Below are 25,799 nucleotides of genomic sequence, written 5' to 3'. Positions count from 1 at the left end.
TTGTAAAGCTAAACTATAATAATATGGAATGGTGTTCCTAATTGAATATTGGATACAACTATTCTTATTATTTTTGTATCTGGAAAGCAGACCCTGACATCCAGCTTGACTGAATTGCAACGAGAAAAATCAGATTTGCAAGGAAAATTGGACCACCTGATCCAGACGACCAAAGGGAGAGAAGGGCTGTCTCTTCTAGCATCTGGCCATACTGGAATGGCACCAGCTACTCCTGTCAAGACTGTAGATTTGGAAATGAAGCAACTACAGTGTAAACTGAAGGTGAACATTTTATGCTATGAGATAGTTAGTAAATAGGCATCTTATTTATAATAGAGAATATCAGACATTTAGTGACTGAAAAGTGGATGAAAATTTAAACACATCTTGAGATATGAGATAACTTGGCTGTTAAATTCTTTTTAACAATTATAATTCAGTAGCTAAATGTTAATATTGAAAAAAATGTCATAAGTTTCAAATTTATGAATATCTTTGTTTGTTGGACGTATTTTAAGATCAGTTGCAGTAATCTAGTTTTTACAGTATAAATAGTCAAAGGTATTGCTTTTTGTAAAAATAACGCTTTACTTATTGCATGTGCTCTGAACGAAGAAATATATACTTTTTCATTATTGCTGGCTCTGAGAAAATTTCTCCTATCTTTGGCTACTGTCAAATAACTTTTGCTCAAGAAAAACATCTATGAAATGGCATCTTACTTGTGCTCTTTTAAGGCAAGTAAAAAGTTAAATGGTCACTTCCTGTCAGGAAGGCAGATGCTGAAAGCTAAGAGAATGTGGAGGAAGAAACTGAAATAAAAGAAGAAAATAGTCACTGAGGAGGAAAAAGCTGATAGAAGAACACAGGGAAATGAAGGAAAAAGATCAGTGTGTGTCTGTGTCTGTGTGTGTGTGTGTGTGTGTGTGTGTGTGTGCAGATATAATCCTTAAAAAAACACTGGTAAGGATTGTGAAAAAATAAACAATCACTTAGTAAGCACAAAGTTCCGTCCCTCTAAGTATAGTCCGTTTATATGCATACTTTGTGTTAGTTACATAATTTCATTTAAAAAAGAACAAGTATTAATTTGTAAATCCCTAAATAAAGGAGACACAGCTACAATAACCCTGGTATTACACACATTTAAGGTACTATGCTACAAGAAGAAGAGCTGACAAAGTGCATGGATAACATTAGCATAAAGATTATTATCATTTGGGTTGGTGGCAAGGAGATTTGTGTGTGTGTGTTCATTCCCAACAGAAGGAATTATGCTATTTCTGTTCAGATAAATTCAGTATTGTCACAGATGCCCTATATTTTATTTTCTCCACGTCTGTTTTGCCAACATCACTCCCAAGAAACTATCATTCCTGGAACAGATGTGTGCAAAATTATATCTAGAATTTCAAGGAATCTCTCAGATCAAATCAATGCTTGTAAAAATCGTTGTAGTTTTATTTACTTAAATTGCAATCCTGTGGTCCATAGGGCAGTGCCCCAGAAGGGTTATAAGAATTGAAAGAAGTGCATCCTTTGAGAGTGTATTATTTGGTCCTAGAAATATCATCTAAGTACAGTACCGAAGCTTCACCAGCCTGTCTCCTCCTATAACAGAACACTAGTATCAGAAAAAGTAAACAATAGATGTGCCAAGGTCAAGCTAGGGAACGTGCCCGGAGTTATTGTTAAAATTTTAGCTATTCTAGGTCAGTTTTAAATGGAATATTTAATCAATCAAAAGTGTTCCTGGGAGAAAGGTGGAAGTACATTTTTTTTTTGTTTTTATTCTATCGTACTACAATACTGCTAAGACCTTGGATTCATTGGAGGCCTTGACATACATCCAATGTGTTGGTTAATCTCACTGGAAAAAGCTGATAACATCAAAAGGAACAAACAAAGCATGTTCATGTAAGACACTAGATTTCATTGTGTTTTAGAACTGATAACAATCATGACTGTTAAGGAGTGCCTTGGCACATGCCAGATGCCACTTTTTCCGTGCTGTTCAGATGAGGCAACACCTATCCACATTGTGGTTACTTTCTGCCCTGATTAGTACAACACTTTCTACATCAGCTGCACTTGAATGTTTTCTGTAACATTTTAGTTGACACAAATTATCTAGGCTGCTAACTAGTAAGGATGGAAGGGGGCATATGATACATAGGCTGAAAGATTTGGATTTGCAGGATCCAATCTGGGTTGGTCTTCCGAGCTTTCAGACTCGTGCTGGAGCCCATCCTCAGAGAACTTCTCTCTACCAGAATTTGTGCTTTGGGTTAGAGAGAAGTTCCCTGAGATAGGCTCCAACACGAGACCAAAAGTTCAGAAGATTAAAATCTCTGGTCCCAGTGACTGACCCAGATTGGATCTTGCAACATTATCCTGGGATACGTATATTTGCTTTTATTTGTGTTCTGGATTTGGTTTCCAGTTGTTTACAGGGCCTAATGAATATGTTGGTATTGACTTAGGGTCTGACTGTTGAAGCAAACAATCCTTCTACAAATAGTTTCAGATGCTAAAATCATCAGAAAAGGTCCTTTTAAAGATCCCTCTGCTGTCAGAAACTCATCTTTCTGGCAGGTAGGTCTTTTATAGCACTTCTCCCAGGATGTGAAATGCTTGGGAGTTGCTCTTGACTTCTACTCTGTCAGGTTTCCTCTCTTTTGCCAAGCTTTTAATTACTGATTGATTTTAACATCTATTTTATTGTTAATTTTGATCTGTGTTTTTTAAAAAAATGTTTATATTCTTTTTTGGCTTTTTAAATTTTGGTATTTGCTTTGGATATTTGTCAGTATAGGAAGGCAGGGGATCAATCGAATGATATAAATTAAAAAATCTTAAAACTCAGTAACAGGAGAGAAAAAAACTTATTAATAAATGAGTGATAAAAAGTAAAGGAATGAAGACATTACATTATTAACAAGAAAAAAAATAAGTCTATAAAACTAGTCTCACTAATGAACTATTACAAAATTATGTTAAATTTTAATACACTAAACTATTCATTTGTTAACACATAAATTGTGTTAATTAAATTATAAAACCATTGAGCCAGTAGCATGAGAATATAGTACGTATGCACATGTTACCATATGGCTAATTCCGCTGATTACCGGCTGCCAGCAATTTGGAATTCGATTCTCACCAGCTCAGGGTTGACTCAGCCTTCCATCCTTCTGAGGTTGGTAAAATGAGGACCCAGATTGTTGGGGGCAATATGCTGACTGCTTAGAGAAGGCTGTAAAGCACTGTGAAGCGGTATATAAGTCTAAGTGCTATTGCTATTAAGATTTTGTTTGTTTGAACAAATTTAGATACTGCTCATCTCAATCTTGGAAATACTGAGGAAAAAAATGAAAAAGCAAACATTTAGTAATTAAGTTCTGAAAACAATCATTAAAATACTAAACATTCTAGTATTGCAATATTAAAATAATCTAGAGAGAGCATCTATTGCAGTTCTGTACAGTATTGCCTTATCTGGTCAACAGCCAACAAAAGTTTGCCATTTGTCAACTTAATATAGGGATCACAATCCTCAAGTAATATCTGTCATAAATTGATCAGAATTTTCAGAAAGTTTGGAGATAATCTTGTTCTTATATATGTCTCTCTAAAACAGAAGTATAAAAGAACGCATGACACGGAGCCCACCACTCTTGTTTCACAGGAGCAATGTTTTACAAAGGGGAATTTTCTTGTATCAGCTTTCCAAAATTGCTGACAAAAGAATATTGAAAAAGGCAAGACTGAAGATTGTGCAATATTTAAGAGTGAGCTTTTGTTATCATCCCACTTTCTTATGAACTAGGCCTGATTCTCAGCTGTTATGTTTACAGAAAGTGTGTGCAATCAAACTGCCAATCTCTATCAACAAACCTTTACCTTTTTCATTCTAAGATGGCGACCACAGAGGAAGCTTGGTTACATCATGGGAAGAGAAGTTGCTATTAAACTAAATTATCTTAGACTAAGACAAAACAGTAGGAGAAAAGGGAAAGAGGGAAAGATAAAATGAGAAAAATAAAAGAAAATTAAAAAAGACTGAAGAAGAGAAAAAGCTAAGGGCAGCACAACAATCAGCAGAGAGGAGAAACAGGAGAGCCAGTGAGATAGTGGAAAAGGAAGGAGAGCCAGTCAGGGAGAGAAGAGGAGAGCTTACTGTAAACCATCCAGGCAGCCCTGTTTGCTGAAGAAAGCAGAACACTGGCACGACCGACCAGCAAATGGGACCCACATGGCTGTGGAGCTGTTGGTGGCGGTGGTGGAACGCTGCAGCACAGTAGACCAGGGCCTACAGACAGCAGCAGACCAAGTGCTATGGATGGCAGTAGACCAGGGTCTACAGACAGTAGCAGACCAGGTGCTGCAGGCGGCAGTAGACCAGGAGCTGCAGACGGTAGACCAGGGCCTACAGACAGCAGCAGACCAGGTGCTGCAGATGGTGGCAGACCAGGGCCTACAGACAGCAACAGACCAAGTGCTATGGATAGTAGTAGACCAGGGCCTGCAGATGGCAAAAAACAAAAAGAGGGATTTTCAAACAACAAACTCATGGAACAGGTGACTGATAGTATTGTGGTATGCAATACATGTTCCATGTATGTGCTTATGCCCAAAGAACACCCAAACTTTACATGCATTAGATGTAAACTATGTAAACTACTGGAGGAAAAAGTAAGGAACTTAGAGGCAACTCTATCCAAGCCCCAATCTACGAAAGAAAGTGATACCCAAATCGAACCAATTAATGAACAAATAACTCCTAGAGGATTTGACCCTACTGATAAACCCTTGGAGGAAGACAAGTAGAGGTATATCACACATAGAAGGAAACACAATACTCAAAGAAAGAAGCAGCATACAACTAACAAACCCCTTCTTCCCAATCCAACTCAACCAAAACCAGCCCCACTAAAACTGAGCAATCAATTTCTCACCTTAGATGGAAACATTCAGACCCATAACCTCCCCCTCAAAGAAAACATGCAGATGCCTAGCAAAGAAACAACTTCAAATATTTCTAAAAAAGTCACTTCAAATATCCCTAAAAAAGTCACATCAACAAACACACCAGAGATAAACAGAAAAGCACCCCAGACTGCAGCCCCCCAAAAAGGAAGGCAAGTGTTGGTAATAGGAGATTCTATCCTCAAAGGAACGCTATCTTCTGTCTGCAGACCAGACATACAATCCAGGAAGGTATGTTGTCTCCCTGGAGCAAAAATCAAAGATGTGGCTGAGAACCTAACCAAAATAATTAGGCCTACTGATTACTATCCTTTCCTCCTCCTCCAATTGGGATGAATGACATGACAAAGAACCTGAGTACAATAGTGAGAGATTACAAATAAGTAGGCAATAAAGTTAAGCTAGAAGCACAAGTAGTGTTCTCAATGAAAGGTCAACACCCATTGAGGGGGGAAAAATTCTAGAAATAAACCACTGACTAAAGAGTTGGTGTCACCAAGAAAACTGGTTTCCTGGATCAGGGACTGCATTTTCTAAGTGAAGGACTCCTAGCAAGGGATGGGCTGCACCTCACGAAAACAGGGGAAAATGTACTCGGAAAAAGACTGGCCCAACTCATCAGGAGGGCTTTAAACTAAAATTGAGGAGGGAGGGTGACCAATCTTTAGACTCTCTAGGACCCAAAACCAATCATAAATCCCAAGAAAACAAATCAAACAATGAGGTAGGCAGAGATGAGAAAAAAGACAAACAACAATCAGGAGATGCAGGAAACATGCCCACGAACAGGCATAAAGGTCTTAAATGCTTATATACAAATGATCAAAGCTTGGGGAACAAACAGGGCGAACTAGAAGCAATAGTATATGAAGGAGGGTATGACATAATTGGCATTACAGAAACCTGGTGGGATGAAACCCATGAATGGAATGGGCTGGTGGATGGATACAAATTGTTCAAAAGAAACAGGTCTACAAAAACAGGAGGAGGAGTTTCACTATATGTAAGAGAATACTACATATCTACAGAAATGCACAAGATCCAAGATAAAATCTCTCCGGATTGTATATGGGTCAATATAAAAGAGAAAAAAAGTGACATTACCATAAGTGTATATTACAGGCCAGCCAACCAATCAGAAGAAATAGATGAACTCTTTGCCAACCAGCTAACAAATGTGTGTAGGAAGCATACCACAGTAGTAGTGGGAGACTTCAACTATCTAGATATCAACTGGTAGACAAACTCTGCAGCAAGCGGGAGATCAAAGAGATTCCTAACCGACAATTTTGTCATCCAAAAGGTGGAGGAGGGAACTAGATGTAAAGCCATACTGGACTTAATTCTAACTAATAGAGAAGAAATGATAGAGGGAGTTGAAGTTGCTGGTACCTTGGGCGAAAGTAACCACATCATACTGGAATTTAATATAACGCAAACACTAGCAACAGAAAACAATCCAACCAGTGTCTTGAACTCCAAAAGAACTGACTTTAACAAACACAGAGAGAACCTAGGAAAGATCCCATGGATGAAAATCCTAAAGGGGAAAACAATCCAAGAAGTGTGGGAAAATCTGAAAAATGTGATCATAAAAGCCTATATCAGCACATTACCACTGAAAAAGAAAAACAAGAAATTCAAGAAGAAACCAGCATGGCTGCACAAAGATCTCTCTGACAAACTGAATGACAAAAAGGACAAATACAAAAAATGGAAAGAGGGGCACATAACTAAGGCCGATTATCAGCAGACAGTCAGAACATGCAAAGATGAAGTCAGAAAAGCAAAGGCTCAGAACAAACAAAGACTTGCAACAGAAATGGATAGTAAAAAAAGTTTCTTCCAATATATTAACAACAATAAAAAAGTCAAGGGAACTGTAGGTCCACTAAAGAGAGAAGGTGGCAAGGAAATAACAGGCAACAGGGAGAAAGCAGAGCTGCTTAAGTCATACTTTGCATTAGTCTTCACACAAAAAGAAACTATAGCCCAACACGCAAAAAAAAAAAACCACTGCAAAAGACAAATTAGAAACAAAAATTAAAATAAGCAAGAAAATGGTAAGAGAACACCTATCCGACCTTGACAAATATAAATCACTGAGGCCTGTCAGATTACATCCCAGAGTTCTGAAGGAGCTGGCAAATGTTATCTCAGAACCATTGCACCACATCTTTCAAAAATCCTGGAGCACCGGGGAAGTACCTGAGGATTGGCAAAGGGCTGATGTGGTTCCCATCTTCAAGAAAAGAAGAAAAAAAACGGACCCAGGAAACTATGGACCAATCAGTTTAACATCAATACCTGGGAAGATCCTAGAAAAGATAATCAAAAAACAGATCTGCGAACAACTAGAAGCAAACAAAGTTATAACTAGTAGCTAGCATGGGTTCATTAAAAACAGATCATGCCAAACCAATCTTATTTCATTCTTTGACAAAGTGATTAAACTAGTAGACCAGCGAAATACTGTGGACATAGTATACTTAGACTTCAGTAAGGCATTTGATAAAGTAGACCACAACCTACTCCTTGGTAAGCTAGAAAAAGGTGGAATAGATAACATCATCACCAGATAGATCTGTAGCTAGCTGGCTGGCAAACCGTACCCAATGAATAGTCCTCAACAGAACTACATCCATATGGAGAGAAGTAAACAGTGGGGTATCACAAGGTTCCGTCTTAGACCCAGTACTCTTCAATATCTTCATCAATGACTTAAATGAGGGAATTGAAGGGGAACTCATCAAATTTGCAGATGACATCAAACTGGCAGCAGTAGCCAACACCCCAGAAGACAAACTCAGGATCCAAAAAGATCTTGACAAACTTGAACAATGGGCCCTATCCAACAAAATGAGTTTCAATGTGGAGAAAAGCAAAGTTTTACATTTAGGTAGGAAAAATCAAAGGTACAAGTACAGATTGGGCAAGGCCTGGCTTAAAAACAGTAACTGTGAAAGGGACCTTGGAGTCTTAGTGGACAATCACTTAACCATGAACCAGCAGTGTGCAGCAGCAGCCAGAAAAGCTAATACAATCCTGGGTTGTATAAACAGAGGCATAGAATCAAGATCACACGAGGTATTAGTACCGCTTTATAAAACCCTAGTAAGACCACACCTGGAATACTGCAGCCAATTTTGGTCACCATATCACAAAAAAGATGTTGAGAGTTTGGAAAAAATTCAGAGAAGAGCAACTAAGATGATCAGAGGCCTGGAGACTAAAACATATGAAGAACGGCTGCAGGACTTGGGTTTGGCTAGTCTACAGAAAAGAAGAAATAGGGGAGACATGATAGCAGTATTCCAGTATTTGAGGGACTGCCACAAAGAAGAGGGGGGTCACGTTATTCACCAAAGCAGGAGAGGGCAGGACAAGAAACAATGGTTGGAAACTGATCAAAGAGAGAAGCAACCTGGAATTAAGGCGAAACTTCCTGATAGTGAGGACAATTAACCAGTGGAATAGCTTGCCCCCAGAAATCGTGGGCACTCCATCACTGGAAATTTTTAAAAAGAGGCTAGACAGTCACTTGTCTGAGATGGTATAGGTTCTCCTGCTTGAGCAGGGGGCTGGACTAGAAGACCTCCAAGGTCCCTTCCAGCTCTATTCTATTCTATTCTATTCTATTCTATTCTATTCTATTCTATTCTATTCTATTCTATTCTATGTAGCCTTTGCTTGTTTGTATCACATTCTTGACAGCATTGGTAATGAAACTCCACACTGAAATATTTTCTTCAGGACTCCTTGGTTCAAATAGATTGGCCTGATAGTGATCTATCAAAATTAAAGGATCCAGGCTTGATGAGTGAGGAAGTCAGTTAGGGCAGTAGTTAAGAATTGTTAACTAGGCCTTGGTCTTTTCTTCATCTACAGTAGCTCACTTCTAGTGGAGTCCTACATAACTATAGCAAAGGAAGTACAAAATTATGATGCTTTTGTTTTTAATTTGTTTTAATTATCAGATTTGGGTTATTCAGAGATCAACAGATGCAAAACTTTTTTGTAATATGTCTGTGAGTATGTTCACTCAAATTTTGTCTAAGCACTTTGGTAAAAGAACTAAATCTATACCGCAACCCTAAAACTATACGTTGATTAATAGCATAAAGAACTTAAGTAAGACATTAAATTGCCTGGGGAACTCTTTTAAACTTGTACAAGCATAAATAATCCAAAATTGTGTTCCATATTAATAGATTTTTTTCTATCACATTTTAGCTACACTAGAAGTCATTTTTGAAAACAGGTTTCCTGTTTCCTTTACCCAGTTATCGCTGGAAGACATTTCCTTCATTTCTCTTCCCATTCATAGCCATGTTATTTTCCATAGGAACTGGTGATTTTTTTAAATTGAACATAAAAACTTAAGCACTGTATAAGTACTGCAGGGTAACCTATTGCAGAAGCACACTTTAAATAAGTGTCCATATTTACATAAAGTATGTAAGGTCCTTTAATGGGATGATGGCATTTCCCTATTAATAAAACTCAGCAGCAAAAGCAAACCTAGAAACTTCAGTGATTATTATACCATCATTTGTCATTTTAACTAATTTCCTATTAAATTGCATGTATTTATAGATTGGATGATGTAATTATTGATATAATCCTGACATCATAGGCATTGCTTTGACCAAATGAAAACATTTCATTCTGTTCTGTAATGAATAGTTACATTTCCTCTGTTCGGGGGAAAAAAATCCTATGTCTTTTTCAAAGAAAGTTCCTTTTGAAGTACAACACAAGAATTATGGCTCATTTGTATCTCAGAAATATAAGGTATATTTTACTTTTCATACCTTACATTATGAATGTGGTCATAAACCTTTGAACATATGCACTAGATTTTTAAAAACAAAAGAAAGAAAATACATACAGATTAAAATTCTTCCTGCACTTTATCAAGCATTTGTGGTCTTTGTGACCCAATTTGTATGTGGTATGTCAGCATTAGATGTATATTTTTAAAAGGGGATAAGTATGTTAAAGAAAATATAAAAATTTCAACATGCTGCATATTATATTCAGAATTATACCATTTAATTAGTTAACATTAGTGAGTTAACATTTTATCTTGAAGCTCTAATGAAGACTGTATAGCATTGCAGAGAAACATATGTAGTATTTTAGAAACAGTATATTTACACATGAAACTTCACATTAAAATCTGTATTCCATAGAAAAACTATTCTTACCTACAACATCCCAACTAATGTTTATGGGAATAAAAAGCTATTAAGCCTATTAATAGGAAATATTCTTAATATATTTTAGATTTTGATCTTACAAACTACCAACACACTATTACAACCACCAGGCATCACTGTAGCACAAAAACCCAACTAAAGCCCTATAAAATACCTTGAATAAACCAAAAGACCCAAGAAGAAAAAAACAGGAGTCATCTACAATATACAGTGCAGGGACTGTAATAGCCGCTGTGATAAGACAGACAGAAAGAAGACTAGCAGAGTGCATCCATGAACACCAACAAGCAATCAGAATACAGAATGAAAACTCCTTAAACTCGCCATACATGGCAGGCTCAATCATAATTTCAGCTAGGAAACTGTGAACATCCTAGATCAAGCTGAATCCAAAACCTCTAGGGAATTCCAGGAAGCTTCTCACTCAGAGATAAATATCAGCTACCAAAGGATACATAGAGAAACCACATTTACACACCATTCAAGAGACAAACTAAAAAGGAAACAAAAAGACCATACACATCTTCAGAAGCCAACAGCCAGATAAACAGGGATTAACACCAGGTAAAGAATCAAGCAGAAAATGATTAGGTAGTACCATAATCATACCAATGAGAAACACACCCCCATCAACACTAGCCAGGCAAGCTACTGTATATAAACAAAGAGCAAACACCACAGTCACTAGCCCTAATGATATTACCTAGGCAGGCCAGGAAACATCTGTAAATCACCAAGCTAAAAGAGCATTAAGGACTCCCCAGATTGTGATGTTTCACTCATTTTTGATCTAATGTATATCTTCCCTAAAACCAAAAATGATTAAGACTGGCCTATTCTTATAGTAAACTCATTTTTTTCAGTGCATTGAAAACTGTGTGCATGTGTAATGCGTATAAGAATAGCTAGACAGTGCCTTTTATTTAGAAGTCCAATGAAGGACTCTTAATTTATGCAATTTCACATCACCTGTTTAGTTATTGCTAACTAATAATGCGTATTATTTGAAATTACTAAGAATATTGTTGTGATTATTCTCCCCTCTCTTGTCATATCTTCTGAAGTACACATAATCCATTGAGAAACTTGGTGCCATGCGATTTTTCCTGAATAGCATCTACAAAAAATGGATCTTTTTTTTAGGACAACAGCCTTATCAGCATGCCGTTTAATTTTCAACATTTGTGAGGATCCTAGTAGAAGCTTTAGAAGTGTATCTTTAGAAATAAACAGAGCTCAAAGCACTACAAATGATCATGTATGGAGGTGGAATGATAAGAAACAGCAGACAACCAGATCAAATCATTAAATCATAACTAGGACTGCATGCCATATCAAGCCACTTTCTTAAATGTTGGGCTTGGCATTATATGTGAATCCGGCCAGTGAAATTTATATACCATAGTTTATGAAATGGAGTAATGAATCCAGCAAACTGTAGCTTATTAATCATACTCATTAAATAACTGTGTTAAATTACAGTTTAGAGCAATTTAAGGTTCGTGTTTATGTATTACAAAATCCTGAAACTAACTCTAATAGAGAAAACTTTAACCTTTTGAATGCAGTCTTACAAATGTGTAATTAAGAAAATAATTACATTAAAGTAAGTAGAACCAAGTATGAATAGTAACTTTTCTAATCTAGTATAGTAGACAGTTTCCATACTTAGCAACAGCAGCTAAAAGCACCTGTTTTGGGAAAATCTCAGCCATAGATATTTTACTCCTGAGACTCATTGTTAGACATCATCAGAATTCTGGCAGAGATATTCCATTTGGAAATAAGGTGAAATGTATTTCTCTGTAGGCTAGTCCTGAATAAGTATAAAAGCATCACAGTCAAACATTAATAACTTAAGTACAAGGACATTAGTGGAATTCTTTGCTATGCTAAAATCAAAATAGACTAAACTGTTAAATAGCAAAGTTTCACTTTGAAACAGTTACAGCTCTGAGTAATCCTACATCAACACTATTGAGACTTCAATAAAATATTTCATTTATTCTAGAATGCAAATAATGAAATCACTAAACATTCATCAACCATTAAATCTTTGAAATGCGAAGTCCAAAGAAAAGAAGAACAGATGCAGGAACTACAAGAAAAGTAGGTTTCTACTTACCTATTGGTTGTGTTTGGCTCCCCCTTGTGGCAAAAATGCATTTGCTTTAACTTCATGGACATTTTTCGGAACACGATCTTTCCATATTTTTTTCTCTTTCGGCTTTTTATGTATGGTTCATATTATTTACTCTTTTATGAGAAAAGTATTAATGCGTATTTTTCTTTTAAATTGCTGAGTAATTTTCAGTACAAAAGATGGCATATAACTAATAAATCTTTTTTTTTTTTTTTTTTTTTAAATCAGATTGCAGTGTGCAACCTCTAAATGAATACCTCAGCATACTTGAAAGCAATTTTTCAAATGCAGTGATCCTTTGCCTAAGGGCTAAGAAGCATATCAAGGTTTAGATGCTTAAATTGGATTACATGTCCAATTTTATAATTTCTGAAAAATGCAAAAAAAGGAATTTTTTATTTATTTTTGAGTTTATTAAAATGTATAATCTTTGCAAATTAGTTGCTTAGTTCAATATTAAAAAATACCAAATTGTGAGTGAGCCTAGTAATCATGTTTAATCTTGCAAAATGAAAATTATTTCATTAAAATGTTTCGTCTTCAAAAGGATTGAACAAAATCCATATTTTTATTGATTAAAGCCTTGAGGAACACCTAAGGAATCCAGCTGGAGGTGAGAAAGAATATGCCTATGTCCAACCACTATACTGTAGAGTAGATACTGAATATGCTTCAATATTCTTGATTGCCCCCATAAACTAGATGTGCCTATTGAAATGAGAATTCTTTCAATTGGCTTTTATTGTGATTTTTGCTGGATCTACGTGATGCCTTAAAGATATAAAAAGTAATAAAAATTTAAAAAATGTATAAGTATTATGTTGTTTCATTTTATTGGGATAGCATGTTGTTGTCACAAGAAAATAGAAACAAGCAACAGCGTCATAAGCGTAGATTTCTGTCTGATACGTCACCCAGTGAACACTTTTCTTTCCTATTATTTCCTACTACGTTTGCTATTTAGAAGTTGTTCATTTTGGAGAAGTCACATTTTCATCTTTGAAATTGATCTATTGATTTTCCATACCATAACTGCGTTTTACTTTTTAAAACTACCTTCATATCGATACAAAGCTTTTTATGTATTAAATAGTAGTTCAAAATCATGACAGCCAATTCACATAGTGATACTTTTAAAAAGCTATAATTAATTTTAATTTATTTTGCCTTTTTATGCCTAGTAAACTAGTAGCATAATCCCCTTTTGTTTATAATTAAATCATCATCACAGTATGGTTTTCTATAAATTAGTGTGTATTTTTATTGTTCTGAACTGCTACTATGAAATTGGAATTTAAAATTCAAAAGCCCAAAGAGATTAAATCTACCTTTAATGCTGTTATGGAGAGGGAAAACTTCAATTTTGACATTTTTCACTTGACAAATGGTACAAAGATAAGTATGGAACTGTGCTTTAACAATTATTCAAAATAATGACATGCTAGTTACATAATTCTATGAATATTTCGTTTTCTCTTTATTTCAAGGATTTCTAGAATGGAAAGAGATATAAGTATGAAAAGGCATTTAATAGAAGATTGGAGGCTGCGTATGAAAACATATCAGGAAAAGGAGAAAAGCTTTAACGAAACATTGCAATGTCTGGAAGAAAAGGTCTTTAATGTTTAGCGTTTATTTTCAAGCAAGAAACTGAATTCCATCAGATTGTAGCAGCCACCATTATGATTACTACAGTTTCATTAAAGCCGTTGAATAATAAGTTAATGCGATAATTAAATGCTTCCTAGTATTTTGGGTATGTTGTTCAGCTGGAATTTCACACATCTGTTTCTTGAAAAGAGACATCAAAGAAGATTCTTCTTGCAGTGTAAATCAGGAGAAAATACCATAAAGGGAAAAAACAATGACCTATAAATTATTTTTATACTAATAGTTATACGTGATCCCCTCCATTGTTATATATTTAATGATTCCATTTTATGCTCTTCTGAAAGTTGTTTTCTTCATAAATATTTAATGCATTTTTCTGATGCTTAAACAGATTGGAAGAGAAACTGCCCCTTAGTACCTCTGCAGTGTATTTTAGCCCTGTTTTATAGCAAACAAGTCACATGTGTAGGAATCTCTTAGGCTGCAAATCATAACATCCAAGAAACATAAAAACAAAGCACTGCTTTGATTCTTTTTTAAAAGCAGGTGCTAGTTTTTTTAGATGTGAACATAGTTTCTGCTGGCAGTCATACATTGTCAGTTCCAGACAAAACTATCTTGCTCTGTGTATATGAGATATCACTTAGATACTGCCAGCCCAAGAGACAAAATTGGCAGGGTAGGAAAAATCTCAGACAATATAAAACTGAATCAGGATAATTTCTTGGAGGCAGTAAGAAAAAGCATTTCAGAGACCTATGTTATACTATGCAACGAGGTGGTGTTTTAAGTATTAAAAATATTTCAATTTTCTGGCAACATTCAGTTAGGAAAAAAAATCAAGCCTATTATATGCAAAAATATGATCTCTTTAGATATGCTTTGTAAATTGATTCCTTTTTTATATATAGATTTGTTTTACAAATAATAAGTAGCTATTAACTGTTGGACTGTATTATTTGTAATTTTTCCCACCAATACCATATGTTGACATGTTAGCAAGTTTCAGAGTTTTTAAGTGCTAGCATTTGATTTCTTGCCCATGAATTTGATAAATAGTAAAATGTTGCAGTCACATGGCCATTTAACCTACAAATAAATCCTATTGACTTCAATGGATAGTATATGTGTTTGAATAGTAGCCAAGATAGCCTGCATTCTCTTCAGAAGGTAAATGGATTATGTACAATTAGATGTGTGTAGTATTTTGATAGTGTTGATTTTCCATCTAAATTATTTAAATGCTTTCCTTAATAGTTTTTCTCTGGATGCTCTTCCAGGCAAAGGCATTAACTGAGGACTGTTCAAATAAAAAAATATCCATTGATTCATTAAAGCAAAGGCTTAATGTAGCTACCAAAGAAAAGGCACAGTATGAACAGATGTATCACAGAGCTAAAGAAGACTTGGAGAAAAAGGTACACAATTATAGTTATTATGGATGATTAAAATGATGAGGATTTATTAGACTTACACCCTGCCTTCAGTTCATCGGGGCACCAATAAAAATGAGGTGTACAAAAAATACGAAAGAAAACACAGTTAAACAATTTAAAATATATGCCAATGAAATCATTATTAAATTGTTTCACAAACTGCCCTATGTTTTCTGGTGCACATTTTTTTTTTACAAGTAAACAGTTCCATGACCGGTGCCTTTGCATTTTTAATTTGCCCATAGTAGCATTTGTCTTGAGTTTTATTTAAAGCCATATAATATATGGTTGCAATTCAGAAGAAATTTCTGAAGTTGAATTACATTAATTACAATAGAATGTTGAATGCTTTTAACTAGGGTGAGATATAATTTTATAGTAGCATTTTCCCTCTCCTTGGACTTTAATGTAGCCTTATCGGACAAATATTTTCTGCAACAGGTGAGAAACCAGAAAGCAAACCTCTGATGAAATTTGCTTTCTTCTCCTACTGTCCCTTTTTATTAGGCAAAGTTCTGAATGAATTCATATAATGCCAGGTTATTGCACATTTTGGAGTTCCTTTGTTTTTCTGTTTCTAGATAAAGCAAAGATTTGAAGGAGATCTCAGTGTTACACTGAATTATGTCTAACAATGCACCTAGAAAGAAAGTTTGGATGCAGTCTACTGTTACAGGCTTTAATCCTATATTATAAATCTTTCTCTGGATTTTACAAATTCTCTTCCCATAGTTCTGTCTGGTTGAGCATAAACCTGTCTCAATTTCTCCTACAGCTTCAATACAGGAAGCATGAGCTTTTTAAAGCCAAGATACTCAGGTATAATAAGCACTAAATACTGGACAGTTTACAAAGGAACCAGCATTTGGACTTATATAAGATAGACAAGCAGGACATTATTTCCCCTGAATTTCAAACAACAGACGATCTTAGTGTGTTTTATATCTAACTGGAACAATGGGCAGGAAAGAAGACTATACAGTAGGAGATGGCAATGAGATTTACGATTAATTTTTTTGTAGGATCTTCTAGACACTGTGTTAATTTCTTTCCAATTCAGAAATGCTAGAAGACATTTTAAAAAAATTGAACAGAAATAGAAGAACATTTGTGTCCTCATCTTCAGTCTGCTCAAATCAAGTTTTCTCTTTGCCAAAATATACTTAACACACTCAGCGATGTGCTGAGCATTTACCAGCTTGATTTGTTGTGATTGTATTTCAGGAACTTAATCTTTCCAATCTGGAAGCTAAAATGGCGGAGACAGAATATACCATGACTGAACTTGAAACAACGGCCTCTCAGCAGCTTCACAGCTTAGCCAGGCAAAGTGAACAGGCACTTGAAATGGTGCAGAAAAAGTTGATCATGTCCAATGAAAAAGTAGAAGAATTCATAACTTTTGTAAAGGTTTGGCATTTTAAATATTTGTGCTACGTGTAAATATAAATATATATTTGCATATATACTTACACAAACACATACATATACATGTTTTGTACAACATTTTAATTGTGAGGTATATACAGTAGCTATTTATAGCTGTGTATCTATGTCCCTGGGGATGGTTGCCTCACTTTAAGCTTGTAGATTAAAATGGGCCTAAGTCAGTGGTGGTGAACCTATGGCACGGGTGCCAGAGGCAGCACCCAGATCCCTCTCTGTGGGCACACGCGCTGTCGCCCCAGTCCTAGGCCTTCAGCTGGGTTTTATAAAACCTTTTCGCTTTAGGCCTCCGCCGCTGCAAAAAAAAAAAAGGTTCAATCAATCAGTCAATTTCAACTTCTGGCAGTGAAAAAAAAGATCTTGCAAAGTTGGAATTGATTGATTGAACTTTTTAGTCCCACCCAGTCTGCCATTACCACGGCAGCCACGCCCACCCAATGGGCCACACCCAGCTAATGGGGCACACCCACCCAATGGGCCACATCCACCTGGCACCCGACGATGCATAAGTGGGTTTTGGGTTGCAGTTTGGGCACTCGGTCTCTAAAAGGTTCGCCATCACTGGACTAAGTGTTTTTTTTAATGAAATCTGGAGGTCCACTCACTGGAGCCTGTTGCAAAAATATTTGGGGGGAAGGGGCTGAAAATTTCTCTTTCCTTTTTGATTATTAGAACTGAATAGAGTTCTGATTACTGTTCCCCAGAAAGAGCTACTGCTTATTGTCCCAGGCATTCTTTGTTTCAGTCATATGCACCACGGACCATACCAGTTAACAATGGGCTGTCATTTTTTTCAGAATATTATACTCCAGTCTAGGAAAATCTTCAGAACTGATATATGCAAGTAACATCTTCACCACACTATTTACTATGACCTCAAGTTCTTACATACACCACAGGTTGTTTTTTTTTACCAGTGTATTGAAATTGGGGGCGGGGATAATGCTCCAGTGTTTAGTATGTTACATTTAAATGTATTATGTTTCATTTTCCATTTGATTGTCTGCCCGGCCAGTTTCAGTCTTTTGGAGCTTTTTACAATCATTTTTTTAGCATATCAAATAGTTTGGCAACATCCTCAAAACTGGCCACTTCATTACTTATCTCTAAATTATCAATTCATGTGTTTTGAGCAGCTGGAAGAATTCCCTCATTTCTACCCAGGCATCATATATTAATCTTCCCTAAAATGTATAGAGTTCTAAGCCTCGTGTTACAAAATGATCAGTATGTATTTCACAGCATAATTTTGGTAAAAGCTATTAAACTGTCGGTCCTAATAGATAAACTGGAGGAAAATAAAGATACAGTCTGAAAGTCAAATATTGATGATGATCAGAGCAGTTGCTATTGACATTCCCCAAGTTGCTAAATATTTATGTATAAAAGGTCCTCTGAAATCCTCTTTCCTTTTTTCCCCACAGAATGTTGCTGAAAAACTGAAAATCTTTCTCAGATTTCAGTGAATGCACAAAGTAAACCAGGTTAAAACTCTACTTATATATTTACAAATGCCACTCAGGGGAAATTAAGTCAGCACAGCTAGTATTCTTTCTATTCATACCATCTTTCTTTAAATATATTTTGTACTTTTGCTCACTAGGAAAATTCCTATACTTGTGTGCTTTCCTCCTGAGGCTTTTATTTTCACTTTGCTTATGACAGTCCATCTTCTCTCAGGGCTTATGCAGTAAATACTCAATGTTCAACTGAAACTATTTTAAAGGAGCTTGTCGGCTGAAAAGCTGACAGCCCCGGTTCAAGACCTGAGCATCGCATGACGGGATGAGCTCCCGTTACTTGCCCCAGCTCCTGCCAAACTAGCAGTTTGAAAGCATGCAAATGTGAGTAGATAAATAGTTACCGCTTCTTTGGGAAAGTAACAGCATTCCAAGTGCTGGCCACATGTCCACGGAAAGGGACAATGCTGGCTCCCTGGGCTAAGAAATGGAGATGAGCACTGCCCCCTAGTGCTGGATATAACTGGATAAGGGAAACATTTATCTTTACCTTTATTTAAAAGAAATGACTTAGACCAGCACTTGTCCATGCTGGCTGGGAACTCTAGGGACTATTTCCAGTTACTCTGGAGAGCACTAGGTTTTGGAAAGCTGACCTAAAGAGGCTTTGTGTGATACATACTTTAATATGTACATGCATGAATGTTGCACTGTATGGTTGAACACACACATATAGAGGATACATCCTGGTTATACATTTTCTTTGCACTGTCCTTACTGTTTATTTTTTTCTGTGTGGTAATTATGCACCATGTACCTGACCATCTTCCTCCAAATCAAGTGACTTTTCCCAACTTACTAGATAAGGCAGGGGAGTCAAACTTGCCACGTCACATGACATGTTGCGACGTATCATGACTTTTTCCCCTTGACGGAGCTGGGGTGGGTGCGGCTTTTGCGTGACGCATCCGGCCAGCGGGTCGCCAGTTTGACACCCCTGAGATAAGGGGTTGTCCAACGACTTCCATCTCGTCTTTCTCTTTCATTTGACTGATCTTCCTTTCAATATTGTCCCTGTCAAACCTTCGCATCTTCAGCGGTGTATATCTGCAAAAAAACCTGTACGCATGTCAGGTTATGTTTTCACAAAAAGGGCAGTTAAGAATTGTTCGAATGAAAAACAAAAAATGGATTTGTCATTAAGTAATGACATTTGTGATGATAATTCAAGTAAGCCTTTTTAAAGAGCTGTTTAATAAAAGTTTCATTCAGAGATCTCATGTCATGAGCATTTTTAAAAATTATGTACATTCAGATAAATTATATCTATTTACATCAGCAATAGGCAACATTTTTCCAGCAGAAGCAGGTAAAGACTTCACCAGAAGACTACCTTTTGTTTCATTTTTATTTGATCAGATTTTGTTTATTTTTTTTAGAGAAAGTATGTTCAGTCTGTTTGAAGTCAGATTTATTTTTTTTTACTTTTGCGTAGTGTAGGAAGTTTGTTTATATTTTTAGAAAAAGTATGTTAAGTCTGTTTGGAGTAATTAGAAATCTATTTTGCTTATTATTAAAAAAAATTCTTAGAACTTTCTAGAGGCTACAAGTAGAACATAACGTGTCCACCTATTATATCGGGGGTGGGTGTTAATAGTAATTTTGTTAAAAAGTAATACAAACTTTAAAAAACTAAAAAGAAAGAATGGTACAGAAAATGAAAATAAGAAAGAAAAAATTAGAATATAGTAAGAAAAAGAAATATAAAAGAGGTTGCTTTCCCCTTCATCACAAGTATAAACAATTTTAGTAGCTTATCATCTGCTCTTAAAATAACAACAATAATATCCCATATTCCATCTGTTATCTATAAATAAGTACTTAATCCCTCATCATTTCAACTCTGACCAGCAAAAGTCCATTAAGGGTTATCAGAGATAACAACATACGTATTTTGTCTTTGATCAAATTAACTTTATATTCCTTTCTTTTACTTTTAACAATTTTGATTTTTAGTTCTTTCAAATAATAAACTAGAACATTTTCCATATCACAATTGTAGCTTGACATTTTTAAATCCACTTAGATCAGTCTCAATCTTGTCATGCAAACTCGATCTTCTTCCACACCATCTTATAAACACTATTTATAGAAGGAGACGCTCAACTTCTGGGTTCTTTGTTCAAAAACATCCTTCAGTTTGTCCAGTATTAAAATATGTTGCTTCATTCTGTGTTAGAAAGTGAATCTAAAAAAGCCTTAAATTTGTATTTAAAACTTCTTTTGCTAAGGATTGAAGGAAACTGATCCAAGTTTTCAGACTTGTTGTTAGAAAAGGGGGTAAGGAAATCTAGTATCCTTTGGAAGGCATCTGGCCATGGTTTGAGCAAGATGGCTATTTCCTCTTCTCCCAGAACATTACACCCATTAGAGATTGCTGTCCTGGAGTCTCTTCGTGAAGAGCAACTGTCTGGAGCGCTTGTGAGTGCTGCTTATCCAAAGAAGAATTACAAAAAATTACAAAGAGCCGGTCTACTCACCACCTCACTATTCCACTCTGGTCATCGGCTTTTAGCCGAGTCCCACTTACTTTGCCTTTTCTTTCCTAGAACACTTATTATATCAGCTTTGACAGAGTTTATAATTAAGGATCAATGAAATATATATGTATTAAATAAAGTTTATATAGTTGATTTTTATAGAAAACTAGCTGTACCCGGCCACGCATTGCTGTGGCTCAGTCTGGTTAAATGGAAAAAAAAGAAAAGAGAAAGCGCACGTTTGTAATATGTTTTTGTTTACGTAAAATTGCTTTTATGTCCAACAGATGGCGCTGTTTTTCAAAAAAAGCATGTTTTTACCTGTCACAGGTGTGACATCTATATAATAGTAGGTATATAAAACACGCACGTATTCGAATGCAACGTTGTGTCAAAATTTCAAAGCAATCGGTGAAGAACTTTCGGAGATTTAAGATTTTGAACAAACGAACATTTACATTTTTATTTATAGAGAGATGTTTTGAGGTAAACAGGAGATAAAGAGAGGAGGGGAAATTTGTCTCTTCCGTTGTAGCTTTTATTTTAATGCTAGAAGTCACTGAATGCCAGCCGTTATTTGTAGCGTTTATAAAATTTAAGGCCTCTATAACTGTCTCTAATAATGTTAGACGTTGAAGAGTACAGCACACAGTTGCTAAAAAATCCCAAATGGCTGCTACTTCAATGATCAAACTAAAGAGTTTTATGGATGCAGTTCTTTGTTTAATTCCTAACTTTGGACTATGTGAATTCTGTGAATCATAATCATTTGAAAGAATGGACATGGTTGGACTTCTGGAGATAGTTTGCTGTATGATTTCTCTGGAACTGCATTTCTATTTTAAAGGAACTATTTCAAAGTGAAGATAGAATAGTTTGTCTTAATTTTACACACACGTGTGTGAGTGTGTATACACACACACACACATATACAAATACGAACATCTTGTAAAATCCATTTGCATTCACTTTTAAACTATGAGTTAGTTTATTACAAGAACCAATTTTTATAGCGGTTAAGGCTACAGACTAGGAGGTCATGAGTCTGGTCCTGCATCAGGCACAAAGCCACTTGGGTGGCCTTGGGCCAGTCACTCTCTCTCAGCCCTTAGAAAGAAGCAAGGGCAAACCAAAAACCTTGCTAAGAAAACTGCAGGCACTAATGTAGGCAGTCATCTGGAATCAGAAACTGACTTGAAGACAACAACAATAAGTATAGTTTACTATATACAGACTTTCATAAGCTAGGAAAGAATATTAAATGTTTTAAAATGTAAATACTTCCCTCATTTAGAAATTTGCATTGAAAGAATCATCCGATCCCTTTTCTCCATGCTGTTGGAAAAACTTGATTTTTTAAAAAAAGAAAAAAAAAGCTTCACTGAATATTCTATTCACCAGCTTCTTTGGGAACAAAGTATACACTAAGGCTTTTATTAAGGAACAGCCACAGTAGATTTTTCTGATTAAATTAATTCTCTATCAGAATCACTCTACTTGTGGGATTTAGGCAAATTGAATCAGAGGTCTGGATGGTGACACTGAATATCTATTAGACTGAAAATATAATAATACATTTTGAATTGTAATGATTGAAGTGAGTTTGACTGGATTCTTCGACAGCTGCTCAGCCGCAGCATTTTAAAATGTCTCTTTTCCCATGCTCCTGGACTGGGCTAGAGGGCTGGAGCTGGCTTTGTGGGTTTTTTTTAAAAAAAGCTGTCCACACTTTCTCAAGACTGCCCACTGCACCCTCAATTCCAAAAATAAAAGTTGCGGCTGCCTTTTAGCATTTCTTTTTCTTTTCAAAGAGCTGGGTGCAGTTGACAAGCTCGATGGTTTTAAGGAGGAGTTTTGGCTTTACTTTCGTGGGTTAAAACCATCAAATTTGACAGGAAACAGCTTGCCAAATGACTGACTATAAGACAAGGCTGTATTCTGGCAATTATATGGAAACTATATTACTTCAGGCTGATGGCCGTCGTCCATCATTGGCCAAAGTTAGTCACTTGCTTCATCAGTCATTATACAATCAAAATAAGAATCAAGACATTTGTTCTTGAGTAACCAACTTTTTCTAGAACAAAATGGACAATTTGGTATAAGGCATTTGGATCATATGAAAGAGGAGCTAGATTGCCTGAACTTTACATTATAAATGGCCCAGCAGCTTATTAAAACAGATAATTGACTATCAGTAGAAGAACACAGAAGTGGTTCCAATTCGAATACTCTTGCAGTTAAAGTAATATATCGTGATTTATTTGCATTGTTTTCTTTCTCCCCTGTGGTTCATCTGTTTTGTGCATAAAACTGTCACTCAGATTCTTCAGGTGCTCAATTTCTTCAGGTCCACCAGAATAATTTTCTTTGATAGGGATTTAGAATCTTGTCTGCAAAGATGCTACCTTATGATCCTGATAACAATAAAATTTTTATAACTACAGACTTTGCCTTGGGGCAGCAACTTCAAAGTAAATAGTTTAAAGACCAAATCCTTGCTATAAAATCAAATCATTCTTTATAGTTTAATTAATATTTAAACAATGTTTTTCACAAATAAAATATGACTGATCTCCTTATGTAGAAATTACTTTTCAAATTTCCAATAACTGTTTTTTCTGTGTTATTGGATTATTTTGCCATATTTTGCCATATTGTTATTGGATTATTTTGCCATATTTTGCCATATTGTTACACAATGGGCCCTCATCTAGATACGAATAACAAATTGTTATTAAAATGCAGGAAAAATATACATTGATGATGGCGTTTTTCATTTTTACTACCTTCTTATTTGGAAACAGTGCTAGTTTCATGTGTAATTTGTTTATTAGCTTACCCTTTCTTGCAATCAGAATTTGGACAGTTGTAGGTTCTTTAGTTGGGATTCCTGCACTAACAGAAGCTAGATTAAGTAGTTTAAGTGATTCTTTTCCAATTCTATGATTGCTGTAAAAAATTCCTCCACTTTTTCAAAATCAAGAGCTTTGAAGTCACCATAGCTGTAGCTTCTTTTAAATTATCTTTGCTTTAGCATGTCATAAAATTATCAGTTTAAATTTACATCTATTACTTGTAAAGACTTAGGCCTTCTGTTACAATTTTCACACTTTCCCAAAAAAATATAAAACCATAACCAAAAATGTTACATCTTTCAGCTTTGCAAAATTATTTTAAAGGTTATCTTCATCAATGTAAAGTTCAGATTAACTTTTAGTCAGATGATGAAATATGCCTTTCTACATATTAACATGTTATTTATGTTCCGGATTATTTTTTAATGACTGGTTTCTTTTTAGTCAGATGATTTACTCTATAGCTAACCCAGTGCTTTCATGTGACAGATACTGCTTTGTTTTTCTTGTGTCCTAATGCTAACAAACTTAGTATGACTGTGTAATTCAGATATAATCTCTATAAATCTATAGTAATTAATGGGGTGCTTGCTCTTTCTATTGTACTAGTATAAACTAGTCCTGTTGGTGAAGCTGATCATTTTCTTTCATGCTCATCTATGAGCATATTAGATGCTTTAGAAAAATTGGGTTCATAGGAAGTCACAAGGGGAATTTTATTTTCCATAGTACTTTGGTGAGAAATTCGATTATGCTAATCTAAAACATGTAAGCTTTCATGGTAAAAACTTCATTTAATCTTTGTTACCAACATTAACAAACTTTTGGCTATTAATAGTCCTCCTGTGTTATTATTGTAAAGAGCATTGAGGAAAATTAAGTTGCCATGAAAACCTGGTACAGGGGTTGGGGAAACCAATAGACTTTGAGTGATTATAGTTCTGTTCATTGATGGGCCAGAGTCAGTTAGAAGTGCTTAAGAAAATTGAAATCAATATGCTGGGTGCAACAAGACCTTAGTGCCATAGATACAGCAAGCTTTAGAGCAGACATGTCAAACTCACAACGTCACGTGATGTCGTGCAACGTATCAGAACGGTTTTGCCATTGTCGTCAATGGGGTGGGCACGGCTTCCGGATGACTCGTCCGGCCCACGGGCCAGCAGTTTGACACCCCTCCTTTAGAGGGTTCTTTACAGGTAATCCTTGACTGAAAATCATTCATTTAGCAACTGTAAAAATCACAATGAGTAACTTATGACCAGTCCTCACATTGGTGACTGTTGCATCATGCCCATGGTCACATGATCAAAATTCTGGGTCTTGGCAACCCGCATTTTTGATGGTTGTAACGTCCCATGGTCATGTTGTCACCATTCACGACCTTCTCAGCTGGCTTCCAACAAGCAAAGTCAGTTGGGGATGCCCCGTGATTTACTTATGACCCCCTTGTTTAGCAGCAGAAATTCTGATCTCAGTTGTGGTTGTACGTCATGGACTACCTGTATCTCTTTATTCTTGTGTGGCAAATCCTAAATCAGTTTTTACTTCAGATATGAAAATTACCATGGCATTGATGGCGTGGACTTAAAAAAAACCCACTGGAAGGCTTAGTCCCTTTTCTCTTCAGGATGGTGCTTTAATGGCTGTAATGCTGTACAAGAGCTTTGATGATTCTTTGCCTGCAGATATGTGTGTGATAAAGATTCTGGTCACCCACAGATAGTCAGAGAGTTGCCCAAATAGGACATTGCAAATCCCCAGAATTTCAAACCAAACAGTAAAATTTTTATCCGAGTTTAAACTGCCATGAACTTTCCCTTTATTCATAACTGTGTATAAGATAATTCATCTTTAGAACCATTTCAAAGATTCTAAGCTCAAAAGGAACACATGCATTCCTAAAGTTTGGTTTTAAAGTTGAAATGTGACATATTTTGTGTTGTGCTGTTAGTTTAGATTGGATAAAGTAATACAGGGAGAAGTTGAATGCTGAGATGGAGCAACAGGCATTTAAACAAGAGAGCAGTTCTGGTTTTGACTGCCAGAGACAGGATCAGGATTGCTACAATGGACTAACCATCTAAAATCAGA

The 25,799-nt window shown here is 35.8% G+C and overlaps 1 protein-coding gene across 1 annotated transcript in view; it reads left to right on the top strand.

Moving 5' to 3' along the window:
- Window positions 1-25,799, top strand: part of CNTLN (centlein) — a gene marked incomplete at its 5' end in the record, with an annotated part of 158,722 nt that overhangs the window by 117,010 nt on the left and 15,913 nt on the right. Inside the window, 5 exons of the mRNA XM_015822430.1 lie at window positions 91-282; window positions 12,223-12,320; window positions 13,842-13,968; window positions 15,246-15,383; window positions 16,626-16,811. Coding sequence (XP_015677916.1) covers window positions 91-282; window positions 12,223-12,320; window positions 13,842-13,968; window positions 15,246-15,383; window positions 16,626-16,811 — 741 coding nt within the window. The remainder of the gene's footprint in view (window positions 1-90; window positions 283-12,222; window positions 12,321-13,841; window positions 13,969-15,245; window positions 15,384-16,625; window positions 16,812-25,799) is intronic.

Source organism: Protobothrops mucrosquamatus, unplaced genomic scaffold, assembly GCF_001527695.2.
Source record: "Protobothrops mucrosquamatus isolate PMUCROS unplaced genomic scaffold, P.Mucros_1.0 scaffold1565, whole genome shotgun sequence".
Classification (NCBI taxonomy): Eukaryota; Metazoa; Chordata; class Lepidosauria; order Squamata; family Viperidae; genus Protobothrops; species Protobothrops mucrosquamatus.
The sequence above is the reverse complement of the archived record's forward strand: the minus strand, read 5'-3'. Positions and strand labels throughout refer to the sequence as shown.